Here is a 13,108-nt window from a genome sequence, read left to right as displayed (position 1 = left end):
GTCATGAGCTTCAATTTTGGACTAGATTTTCTTTTAAAAGTAAAATATCATTTGCCAAAAAAGCACTCCCTGATGTTACCAGTCTTTTGAGAATAGCATTGAGGATTGCTTCTCTGAAGTGAATTACTAAGCTGGTTTTGGATGTTGCAGTTTCTGAAATGGTGAAAGTGTTAAGCAAATTCAGTTGTGCTGTATCACCAGCAAAGTAAGATTACAGAGGCTGAGAAATCACAGTTGCTCGAGAACACTAATAAAGGCCTAAATAGAAGCAGATATTTATAGTTCTAAAATTATACAGTCCTAAAGTTACCTGAACACCTCTATGGATCAGTTCTTAAAACTGCTCATTTCTAGAGACAAGAGTCCTTTCCAGTGCCTATCACATGTTTGTATTTTTTTAATGAGAGCTTCACAATAGCTCTGGGTGCTTTTTTTGTCACTTGTTCTAAATATCCACCATGATTAAATAAAAATATCACTTTATCGGGGCATAGCTTGTTTTAACCATGTTAATGGTGCTGCATGTAGACTTGGCTTAATGTATAGGTGAAAAGAAGCATTGGATTTTCCTCACTATGCAAGGTGTGAATTTGCTTACCACTCTGACTCCAGAAGTTGGATAAAATTTCTTGTGTTAATGTAAATAGGATTTGTGTTCAAATTTCTTCAGGTCTGGGGCTATAAATGTGATTTTTTTTTTTTCCATCTGTAACCATGCCTAGTATTTCTAAGGATGTCATGCATGTTCCTTGAAATAGGACAGTTGATGTGTTGCATACATAGATTCTGCTGGGTTCAGCATATAAAGAATGAGTATCCCAGGTTAGAGCTGAATTTGGCAGCCTTTTAAAAAATACAATTCATAATAGTCCACTAATAGTCCTGCTGGCCTCCTGCTTTTGTACAAAGAAAAAATGTGCAGCCTCACTGAAGCTCTGCACAGCTCCATGACCCTTAAATAAAAAGTCACCTTCTCCTGAGCTTCATGCAACAGCTCTCTTTTCTGGTGCCTTTCCAAATAGATGTTCTTCAGAATCTTACATCTTCCAAGCTAAAACATATTAAAGCCTGATTTAATTTTCTAACATATCAGGAATTCAGGAATCTCTTCTTAAAAGCATTTATTGGTCCACTGCACTGATGCTCCCAACCAAAGAAGGGGCAGAAATAATCTCTGAGCTGGCAGGGGCTTTTTTGATAAAGGCTCTCTGGGAGTACATGGTGTCCTGGCTGGTGTAGACACCAGACTGCAAAGTGGGATCCTTCCTAGGGCAGCTTCCATCAGTTATTCATAGCTGCTGTTCCACAGGCAATACGCTTGAGCTGGTCCTGAATTGGCAGACTTAACTTAAATCTGTTCCTACATAAAATAATGAACTTTCCCAATAATGAAGTTTCTTAACAGACTTGAGGAGGGAATGCAGTTGATGAGGTGACACACCATTGTTGTGTGTACGGACTAGAAATCAAGAAGCTCCAGAGCAGTGCCATGGAAAGAGACCTGGGGTTCCTGGTCAGTGGCAAGCTGAACATGAGTCAGCAGTGCCCTGACAGCCAGGAGGGACTTCCCTGTCCTGGGGGCATCAGGCACAGCATGGCCAGCTGGGCAAGAGAGGGGATTGTCCTGCTCTGCTCTGAGCTGGGGGGGCTCACCTCAAGTGCTGGGGCAGTTTTGGGTGCCATGATAAAAGAAAGACATTGAACTGTTAGAATGTCCAAAGGAGAGCCATGAGGATGGTGAAGGGCCTTGAGGGGAAGCCATGTGGGCTGAGGTCACTTGATCTGTTCAGCCTGGAGGAGGCTGAGAGGAGACCTTATTGTGGCCTACAAGTTCCTTGTGAGGGCAAGAAGAGGAGCAGGTACCAATCTCCTCTGGTGGCCAGTGTCAGGACTTGAGGAAACAGCATGAAACTGAGCCAGAGGAGGTTCAGGTTGGATATTAGGAAAAGATTTTTCACCGAGGGGTAGTTGGGTACTGGAACAGGCTCTCCAGGTCCCCAGGCCCAGGTCACAGCACCAAGCCTGTCTGAATTCAGGAAGCATTTGGACAATGCTTTCAGGCACATGGTGTGATTGTTGGGATGTCTTGTGCAAGATCAGGAGATGAACCTAATGATCTTGATGAGTCCCTTCCAACTCAACTCATATTCCATGGTTTTATTATCCCATCCTTTTTCTAACATGTCTGTAAAGGACAGATAAAGGGAGTCCAGTTGGACCCTTGGATTGAAGGCCTGTGTTTGTTAAACACCATTAGACTTATCTTGGGGCCTTCTTTCAATGTTATTTTATCTTCTGGCTGCTTCTCTACTATTCCCAGCATCACCTTTACCTATACAGGATTAAACAATGTGAGCATTCCTGTGGATTGATCCCTGTTATCCTTATGGTCCTGTTGTTCATTTATTTCAATATTGCCTCATGACACTAAACAGTGAGAACTCACTTGTTAATATACATGTGGAGAGATGGTGTTCCTGGAAATTCAGACTTCTCTTAGACTGCTGGAAGTCATCAGTCTAGTTTAAAATCTAGTCACAAAACACTTTTCAGAGAAGGTATGGGTTTGCAGGATACTGCTTTCAACTATTTACATTCCTAATGAAGCAAGTTGATTTGCATCAAGTTTTAAGCTCTTTGGAGATTGAAACCAGTTAAAATCACAGGAGGTTCTTACAGGGGATATTTAGTCTGCTTACTGCTCCATTTCCCTTCTCCATTAGCAACAAATATATTCTACTCCTCATTGATCAGATTTGAGCAGAAGAATTCATGATTAGTGGCCATCTGTTACTAGAACTTGCTGTGTAAAGGCCCCCCAAGTACAAATAGGAAGTAGCTCAGTTTCCATTTGGGAGCTTTTGTTGCATTGTATGAAATAACTGTGTAACTTGTGAAGTTAATAGAAGCTTTGCTTTTGTACAGCTAATATCAGTTTTATTGGGAAAAACCTTCAGAGTTTGTAAATGACAGTGTATGTGTAGTCAAATCTGTTAAAAGCCCCCAAAACCAACCAGTAATATCTCTGTCTCTGTTACACAGGATAACAAAAAGATGAAGAAATCATTAGAAGAGGAACAAAGAGCTCGCAAGGACTTGGAGAAGCTTGTTAGAAAAGTTTTAAAGAATATGAATGATCCATCTTGGGATGAAACCAACTTATAACCACTTTTTCTTTTCCCCTTCTTCTTTCTATTGAAAGACCAGTTGTAGAACTGAGCTGGGAAGCCTTCTGACATTAGTCAGTGTTGCATCAAGAGCACTATAAAACAGGATTTAACTGGATCTAGTGATTTCTTGCTCTGAACATACAGAAAGAGTCAAGCCATTTACTGCAGCAATCTGTACTTTAAGCATGGAGACTGTGGATCCTGAACTCTACTACACTTAATTTGTTTGCATCCAAATTACCTCATTTTGCATAAAGTGCAGCACCTGACTAAAAGTCCATGTTTTTCAGTGGCTTTTTAATTAAATATATATTTTTCATGTAAATAGCTGTAATTTAGAATGCATATGTGATTGATCTATCAGGGCTGATCTGTTGGGGTTTTTTCTTGTGTTATCATAATGGTCACAAGTGTTGGAAATAATGGCAGTACTGTCTTACCTAAGAAAGGTCAGAGTTCTTTGTGGATAATTATGAATTAGTTCCAAATTACCCACTCACCACACATGCAAATTTAAACCCCTGATTTTTCTATGTACCAGTATATTTAAATCCTTTACTGTTACCTGTTACTTTAAACAGTTTACAGTTCCTTAAGGACAGTATTAAAATACAGGAAATTGTTTATTGACAGTAGAAACAATTTTTAACAAATCTAATGCCCACAATTGACATTCACATACACTTGTTTGGCAGACTGATCTATTGTGCTTTGGCCACCAAAAGACTGATGTACTTGCCTGCTTTTTATGACTGTGATTTTTAGGTGTTTATGTACTACATTTTCTGTTGTTGTGCTTAAACATACAGCTGGCTGATAACACATCATACAGTTTCTCAAAGGAAAAAATCAATCTAATCCAGAATTATGTGAATAAATTGTTGCTATTTATATTTTATTGTCACAGCAATTAAGTTTCAGCTAACCTTGTGCAAAAGACACATGGTCTAGGCCAAACTTCATTCAGAGCTTTGTTTCTATACCACTATATAATTTTTGGAGTTCCCATACTGTGGAAGCAGTCATTCCTTTCCCAGCCTTTTTTCTTTGCATGTTGTTGCTGATTTTTGTCCTACTGGGATTTAAATGGAAAGAAATGTGGAAGATTTTTTTTTAATCGTACTGTAACTCATAATTTGCACTGCTGACAGATTTTAAAATACATAAAGGAACATTAATTCCCTAGTCTGATAGGTGCAATCACTGCAGTTTCTTGTATTTAAGATAGGAGATGGATGATACATCACTGCAAACGGTGAGCTTCAGATGAAGCACTTAAAATACTAATCCCATAAAAGCTCATTGTTTTCATGGATTTCATCAAACTTTGGATTTGACTCCAGACAGTGCAGCTTTCTGAGGGGTTTGTGTTCAGTTGAGTCAGAAGTGCAGGTATAGCACAGACTTGAGTCACACCTTTTGTCATTCTGATTTTCTACTGCTCTTTTAACTCCTGCTAAATGTAATGCTCAGACTTCAGCAAATGTTTGTACAAACTTTAGTGAGTTGGAGCCAGGATGATTTGGGTTGCAATAATTGTAATGCACATTTTGAATCTAATGAAAAATCTACTTTTAAAGCTACCCACTTTTTCAGTCAAGAACAGCTTTTTTAAATAGGAAATTCTGTCAATGATTACATACTTGAGAAACAATTCTGTGGGAATGGATGCTTCATAACCTGAATAGACAAATTGTCTCTTTTAGGAAGCTGAATATATTTGTAGGTGTCTTGTGTTCCTGCAATTTAAAAATGTTTTCCTTTAATTCTAAAGGAGGAGAAAATGAAAAATATCTACATTACCAGTTTTATATCTTCACAGAACTTGAAATTTGTAAATTATTGTTACCAAAATCTTCCCTTGATATTTGCACAAAATTGTGGACTGACATTTTATCTTCACATTTACAAAATATCCTTGCTAAAAGCTAAATGATACTAACCCCTGCAAATGCATACTATCATGGCCAAATTTAGACATGGGAAGGTCAATACAATTAGAATTTTGTTAACATTTTCACTTTGACATCCAGAGTATTTTCAGAGTGATTTTTAATTTTCAATTGAGCAGATGTGAAAGGACATTCCAGAGGAAGAAATATAAAAGGAAAACATTAAGCTTAGCAGTATTTAGCAAATTTTAACTCAGGAACAATTTCCATCATAACAATTTGTTTTGCATTATATTGTAAAGAGTGGTGTTGCTGTGTAAATCTGCTGACTCTTAGTACCTGTGATATTATAATTTCTGACAGTACCCCTACACTGACATCTAATGAACATGCCTTAAACACTGGGATGAAGCAGTTGTTAAATATGACCAGGACTTAGGGACTGATTTTATTCAAGGTGGATTGAGAGGACTAATTTTTACACAAACACACACACACACAAAAAAAAAAAAGGAGGCAGTAAAGAAAACTGACCGAATGTTGTAGGTAGCTTTTGTCTCTAGTGCAGAGAGCAGCTTCCAACTTTTGGGAACCAAGAAGTACCTGAACTTGTTTTCATTGACAATTTGTTACAGTGTATATAGATTGTAAATGTCACCATGGACCTTCTGAATTGTTGGAAACTTTACATAAGCATGGATAAATGGGGCACTGTTTATTTAACCTATTAAAGGGTTGTTTGTTTGCTCTCATCATTTAGGGATGAGGAGATGAAGCCATTTCTTATCCTATAGATGTGAAGCACTTTCAGTTCTGAACTGTCCAAAATGTAGCATAACATTTCTCTGTACTTACTGATGTATGTGTGTTTGTCTCACCATGTCATGACATCCTAAAGATTGAATAACTGACTGCTTTTGTATAAACCTTTTTAATGCAAATCATTTAGGGAATTTAGAGTATCTGTTTACAGTGTCTGTGAAGAACTCTAGTTTAGATGTCACAATAATATCCTGGTATCCACTACTAAAGCTTTTATGCTACATTGTAATTAAACCATGAATTTTTCCCCTACCCTATGAAGTGTTATGTTTCATCTAATATGTGGGCTATGAGATAAAGGTAAATTGCTTTATTTTTTTTGCCATTCATATAAATAAGCACCTCTCCAATTTAGTAGCTGCTATACTATCTTGAAAGAGCTTTTTCATGGTCTATTATAATAGTAAATTGATGCCTGGAGAAAAAAAAAAAAATCACAAAGCAAGGGTTGTTTAGAGGGGTGAGGAGGAGGATCTTAACTGTCTTACATTGAGAAATGTTCACTTTATTTGGCAACCTGACCTGCTCAGGTAATGTAAGAAATGGAGGAGATCAAAGACAGAAAATAGTGAAAGGAAATAAAGCAGGAAACAGTAGAAACTGCATCAGTTGAGTAAAAAAAAATGTCTACATGCATGATTTATCTGAATAGACAGAAATTTGTGATGTGTGTGCCATAGGTATTTTTTTGTGGTTGGTGCTGCTTGAAATGGGAGGAGTGGGGTGATTTTTATGGCAGCAGAATCATCAGTGTGGCTTTATGCCAGATGGTGGGATGGGTTGAGGAAAGTGCAGGGAGCCATTTGTTTGAAAAGATGGTTTCAGTCTTTGGACAAAGCATTTGAAGGGATTAGTAACATCTTGGGTGTGTGAATGATAGGTTTATTCCAGCTTAGTTCAGCAAGGAGAAATACTTGGAACAGAGGACTTTATTTGTAGCAGTTTATAATTATTCTCAGAAGTCTCACTTTGCAACTTTTCTCTGGGTTCATCACTGTAAAGATGAATATTTTACACAATTTGAAATGGTTGTTTCCTTGTTACCTGAAGTGTTTTGGAGATTTTTCTTTTTGAATGCTTTTTATTGAGGTGGGTTGACCATTGCTGGCTGCCAGACCCTCACACAGCCACACTTACACCTCTCCCTCAGCAGGAGATGGGAGAAAGAATAAGATGGAAAAGCTTGTGCATTGAGATAAAAAACACTGGTTTCCTATTGTTCACATACAAAAAAACTAAGCCACTTTTCCCTTACCCCACTTAAGATGAACTTGACTCTTCCATTTCTATTCCCCCTGTCTTCCCCTCTCCTCCCACCAAGCAGTGCAGGAGGGTGGGAATGGGAGTTTTGGTATGTCTATAGCAATTCCTCCTTCCTGCTCCCCCTTGATGCTTTTCCCTGCTTCAGTGTTGTTCTCCACAGCTGGCAGTCCTTCAAGGATAGATATGCTCCAAGGTGGGTTCATCCTGGGCTGCAGTTCCTGCCAATGGTCCTGCCCCACTGAGGGCTCACTATGGACTGCAGATTCCTTCAGTGCATCTGCTGCAGTGTGGAGTCCTCCATGGGCTGCAGGGGACACCTGCTTCACTGTGGTGTTCTGCACAGGCTGCAGGGGAGCCTTCTCCAGCACCTCTGGCACCTTGTTCCTCTCCTTCTCCAACCTGGGTGTTTACAGGAGTTTTTGTTGCACTTCCCCCTCACTGCTGCACTCTAAAATGGGTGTCCCTCAAGGCACTACTATTTTGTCTGAGGTTTAGCTGTGTCCTGCTTGTTTAAGGGATGTCTCAGTTACATCCTGTTGAACCTGCTACACCTACCAGGCTCAGAAATTCAGGTGCAGAACTTGCTGTTACCCACTGTCACACCTTCATTTGCTGTGATAGGTCATGAGAAGGGAAAAGAAGGAGCATGTAATCCTTGATTGTGGGAGTGAGGAGCCTACAATAGGCAGAGGTTGTGTGGATTAATATGTGTATGTGTAGATACTCCCTAAGTTCCACAGTGCTGATGCTGAAGGGTCCCAGAAAAGGGGAGTTTGCACTTTGGAGAAATGCTGATATGAAATTTGAGATGAATTTGCTCTGCAAGACATGCTTCATCATCTGGAAAAGGGATAGAGGCTTGTCATATTATACCTTGTGTGGCTGCCTTAAAGCCACTGTCCGGGCCTAAATCTAACTCTTGTGTCCTTAGGAAAATATGAGAGCTACAGTTCTGCAAGTTACTAGGAATAGTTACAACTTCAGTACCAATTACTTAGTGCAGGTCTTCACAGTCCAAAATTTGCTCAGGTGCTCCCATTAGTTCCTGCTCGTTCTCACTGATCTCACTGTGTTTCTCTGTTGAATGTGCACAGGCTCTCCTTTGTGCCTGGCAGAGCTCCCTTCTGTGGTATTATTTTCCACTTGGGGTATCTGCTGTCTGGAATCTGTCCCTATTTGTGTGGGTGTGTACACCTGCAGGCATATCTGCTGGCTTTCCAATAGCATGGCAGTGCTAACCAGCCTGGGAAAAGAAGCACATTTTGCTGAATTGAAAACTTAGCACTGCACCAGCTAGTAAGACAAAAATTAACTGTCCCAGTCTAAACCAGGACAAAGCTTTTCCTAATGTCCATTGTACTGTTGTCATATGCAGGCCTGGTGAGATTCCCCAAACAGTCAATTTTTTTCTTAGTGTATTGCTAGCCACCTCTTGTCAGTCAAGCAGCCTGTGATAGCTGTGTGTTTGCAGTAGACAGAGATGAGCAATACAGAAATAGCATGTTTTTGCAATATTTTTCCAGCAGGGGACTGTGTTAGCTTCTCCTATGTCAGACACTACTCTTTCCCTGAATTTGTTAATATTTTTGCTTTTGTATGTTTTATAACCAAATGGAGTTAGCTTTTTGTATATTTTGGAACAGATTTCAAGCTGCAGTAGGCAGTCTATTAAATACCTTTTGTCCTGTAATACAGAGGTAGACAGTCACAGGTGAAAGTGTTCATGTAGCATTTGACCAAGCTGTGCCCATGGCATTTGTGTGGGGTTTTTAGCACTTCCCCATGGCACACATGACTTGTTATAGCATCAGTACATTCAGCATCACAAGGGCTGTTTCAGCATAATGCAGTGTGGAGGTAACACAGGATCAGATTTATTGTCAGGCAGAACTAAGCAAGGAATTTTCTGTGATCAGTAACTCATTTAAATCTCTGGCCTTGGTCTACAACAGGCAGAATTTCAGAGGGACAGAAAAATCTACTGCTACAACATGTAATACATGAAATCTCCATTCTGAGATTGTATTGAGAAAACTGGCATGATGCAATGCATGCTCCATCCACTGCACTTGGTTTCATCTCTGCTGGGAATTTATGATATAGGATTTTTAACAGTGCTGGGAGGGGCAAAGAGCAGTGCATTGAGGGAGCTTGGTAACTTCCCTATCCTTGAAGATAAGTGTTTGAAAACACAGGTTCAAGAAAGTGCCCTTGCCCTGCCATGACCAGCAGATTTTCAGCAGGATTTCTGCCACTGCATCCAGACCTGGCTGCTTGTTCTACTGTCTGTCCCATCTTTACTTGTCAGGTCCCCACTGAGCCTTCTTTACCAGGCTAAACAGTTCCAGCTCCCTCAGCCTATGATTCATTCTCCAGACCCTTCACCAGGTTCATTGCCCTTCTCTGGACACATTGCAGTGCCTCGATGTCTTGCAGTGAGTGCCGAGAACTGAACATAGCACTGGAAGTGTGGCCTCATTGGTGCTGAGTACAGGGGCGCAATCCCTGTCCTGTTCCTGCTGCCCACACTATTGCTCATGCAAGCCAGGCTGCCATTGGCCTTCTTGGCCACCTGGGCACTGCTGGCTCATGTTCAGCTACTCTTGACCAGCCCCTCCTGGTCCTTTTCTTCCAGGCAGCTTTCCAGCCTCTCTGCTCTGTAAAGCTGCCTGGGGTTGTTGTGACCCAAGTGCAGGACCTGACACTTGGCCTTGTTGGACCCCCTACCCTTGGCCTCAACCCATCAAACCAACCTGGCCAGATCTCTCTGCAGAGCCTTCCTGCCTTCCAGCAGATCAATATCCTGCCCAACCTGGTCTTGTCTGCAAACTGACTGAGGGTGCACTTGATCCTCTCATCCAGATTGCTGAAGATATTAAATACAACCAGCCCAGTGCTGAGCCCTGGGGAGCACTTGTGACCAGCCAGCAGCTGGATGCAACTCCATTCACCACCATTCTCTGGGTCTGGCCATCCGGACAGTTTCTCACCCCTTGAGCAGTGCACCCATCTGTGCCATGAGCAGCCAGTTTCTCCAGGAAAATGCTGCAGGAGACCAGGAGACAGTTTTGAAGGCTTTACAGGTAAACAGCAGCGATGTTGGACTAGATGGCCCACTGGTGGGACTTTTAAATCCTTGCCTGTCTGTAACTATGTGAAATGATGGATAGTGTCTCAATGAGGACTTCCACCAGTTCCCCCAGTATGCTCAGGTGAATCCCATTGAGCCCCATAGGCTTGTGTGACTAAATGTAGCAGATCTCCTTGGATTATGGGAGCTTTGTTCTGCTCCCCATCTCCCTCTTCCATTTAGGGTACTGGTATTTTGGAATCTGTTTAGATGAGACTTTAAAACAATTCAGATGAACTGGGTTCTATTAGGAACTGAAATGCAAGAAATTTCTTCAATATTTCTTCAATGCAAGAAATAATGTAACATTTCAATGTATTTCGCACTAATAGGGAAGCACTGGATGGAAAGAAAAGGCATATAATTCTCTGGCTATTCTGAATGACTTCCTGCTCATTAAGAGCATCAGATTTTATCAACATCCACCATGAAACACTTAACATGAAGAGTTCTGTGTTCTGCAAGCATGTATATAAAGAGCTCAGATGCATCTGTGTAAGTTGAGAGGCACTGGTGCATGGCAGGAAGAAAAGTAATTTCTACCTTAATCAGTATACATGTCTGTAAGGCTGAATGTGGTGTGTGCCAGGAGGATTCTTCTTGGCAGAGACTTTTGAAGGCTAGTTCAACCACCCTGTGGAAACAACAGCCATGCTTTGAGCTGCACTCCAAACCAAAAGCATGATGGAAGTGGGTTTGCACACAGGAACGTGGATTTGCACACAGGAAAGTAGGCAGCCTTGTGCAAAGGTGCACTGTGGGGGGGACATGACAAAGGAAACAGGGAGCTGTGACATGGGGCTGACTTGTGACATAAGAAAACCACGGTGAAAATGCCCTGTCTCATGATCCTGATAGCGGAAGTGCACTGCTGTGCTCCTCCAGCAAGGCAGCATGTCCTGTGTGCTGTGCACACTGGGAAGAACAGGAGTGTGAAACCTTGAGTGGGAAGTGGCAGACAAGTTGCTGCCTGGCATTACTGAAATCCCTGGCTATTGGAAGAGGTTGGAGTGACAGGCTTTCTTTGATGGGGAAGCAGGACTGAAAACACTGTGCAACCTACAGGCACTGTCCCAGAGGAGGTGGGAATTTTTGAGGGCTTTTGTCCACAGAACATGAGCTCCTTATTCTGCTCTTTTCTGCTAGTGTTGTCTTTATGTTATGTCTCCCAACAATTACGATGCTATGTGGAACACCATGTGACCTCACTGAGCACCAGCCCACATTGTGGGGAAAGAAGGATGCGATGCAGTCCTGAGCAGCTGGAAAAGCTTCTGCCCTGAAACTTTATGTTAGTGATTTTGGCTGCACTGAACACTTCATTCTTTATCAACCATATTAGAATCCCTTGTGACTTTTTCTGTTTTATTTCCAACTGAACCCATGGCTTTCCAGGAAGTCCTCTTCATAGCTTTGCAAACAAACTCAGCAGATTGCCATGAAGAAGCACTTTTTGCTAGTGTGATTCCTCACAGCTTCCCTCCACCTTCTAGGCTTGGCCTTTCCCTCTAAGTCTCAGGTTATCATTGACTGTCAATTCACTGTGTTCAGGCAAGATCTCCACAGGGGAGATCTGGATCTCTGGGAACCTTGTCCAGCAAGGTTAGAAAGCAGAGATGTAGTTTACTCTGTGTATTCATGCATTGTGCAGGCAGCTACTGTGCACGTTGTAATATATTAAACTACTCAGTGAGCTACTACTTGGTTCCTAGGAAGAAACATGCTGCTGTAAGACTGTTCTGTGTCCTGCCTTGACTGTGGCTAGCAGCATTTGGAAGTGCTCTATGATTAGCCTTAATAAGTAAAATCTTTAATTTTGAATTAGGGAGAATAATTTGCAGGGTTTTTTTGGTCTAATGAGTGTTGGTTTATGGAAATTAAAAGAACTCATTCCCTTTGTCAATCCCTTCAGATTTGGAGGGAGTGTGGAAAGCAGAGGAGCTGCCCATTTTCACCAGATTTTGTGGTGTTTGCAGGTATCTTAGGAAAGTGAGACAAAAACTGTGTACAGACTTGTAATGAACCAAGTAATTACTTGCCAGTCTTGAAACAACTGAAAATAACACAATGGAGCTGTGTCAGACACCTCAATGAGACACTGGCACAGGATGCCCAGAGAAGCTGTGGATACCCCATCCCTGGAAATATTCAAGGCCAGGTTTGATGGGGCTCTGAGCAACCTGGTCCAGCAAAAAGTGTCCCTGTCTACAGCAAGGGCTTGGAAGTAGATGATCCCTAGGATCCCTCCTAAGCTAAGCCTCTCTGTGTTTCTGTGGGGTGCTGGGATGTGGGTGCCTGTGTGGCAGTGGCTGCTGCCCAGCACAGCTGAAGCCTGCCAGCTGCTGGAGGCTGTGCTGTGGGCAGCCATAAGGTTCTGTGTATGTTTGCACTTCTGCTAAAATCCCCTCTCTAAAGCCAGTAACACTTTGCTAGTTTTGTTGCCAAGTTCTGTTTTAAGAACAGCTGCCCAACAATTTTGGAATGTTGTTTCTGGGCTTCTGTCCCCCTATTCAGAGTGAAGTAATGCTGTGGAAATATGAAGGAAATAAAAACATAAGTTGAGGCATATTGATTGAGGGAAATCCACTGACTTACAGGAAGCATCTCCAATTTGAACAAAAGTGACTAGAGCAAAACTACACTTACAAATCCCACTCTATGAACTTGTCACAGACTTGCACCTCTTGTGTCTTTGGTGCATTGTCCTCCTGCTCATGGCTCAGGGCCTGTCCCTTCCATCAAACTCTCTCTCCCTTTGCTGGCTCTTGACTGCATAGTCCATGCAATTTGTGCTGGCTGATGGTCCTGGACAAACTCTTTCATCCAGCTCA

General features: G+C 41.7%; 1 protein-coding gene across 7 annotated transcripts in view; it reads left to right on the top strand.

Moving 5' to 3' along the window:
• ARHGEF7 (Rho guanine nucleotide exchange factor 7) overlaps positions 1-6,136 on the top strand; it is a 116,413-nt gene extending 110,277 nt beyond the window's left edge. For all 7 annotated transcript variants that reach the window (XM_074535952.1, XM_074535949.1, XM_074535950.1 and 4 more), the window contains one exon: positions 3,043-6,136. In XM_074535952.1, the coding sequence (XP_074392053.1) occupies positions 3,043-3,165 (123 nt within the window). In that variant the 3' untranslated portion in view covers positions 3,166-6,136. The remainder of the gene's footprint in view (positions 1-3,042) is intronic.
• Positions 6,137-13,108: the final 6,972 nt, after the last annotated feature.

Source organism: Zonotrichia albicollis, chromosome 2, assembly GCF_047830755.1.
Source record: "Zonotrichia albicollis isolate bZonAlb1 chromosome 2, bZonAlb1.hap1, whole genome shotgun sequence".
NCBI lineage: Eukaryota > Metazoa > Chordata > Aves > Passeriformes > Passerellidae > Zonotrichia > Zonotrichia albicollis.
Note: the sequence above shows the minus strand (reverse complement) of the source record. Positions and strands in the feature narration are given on the sequence as shown.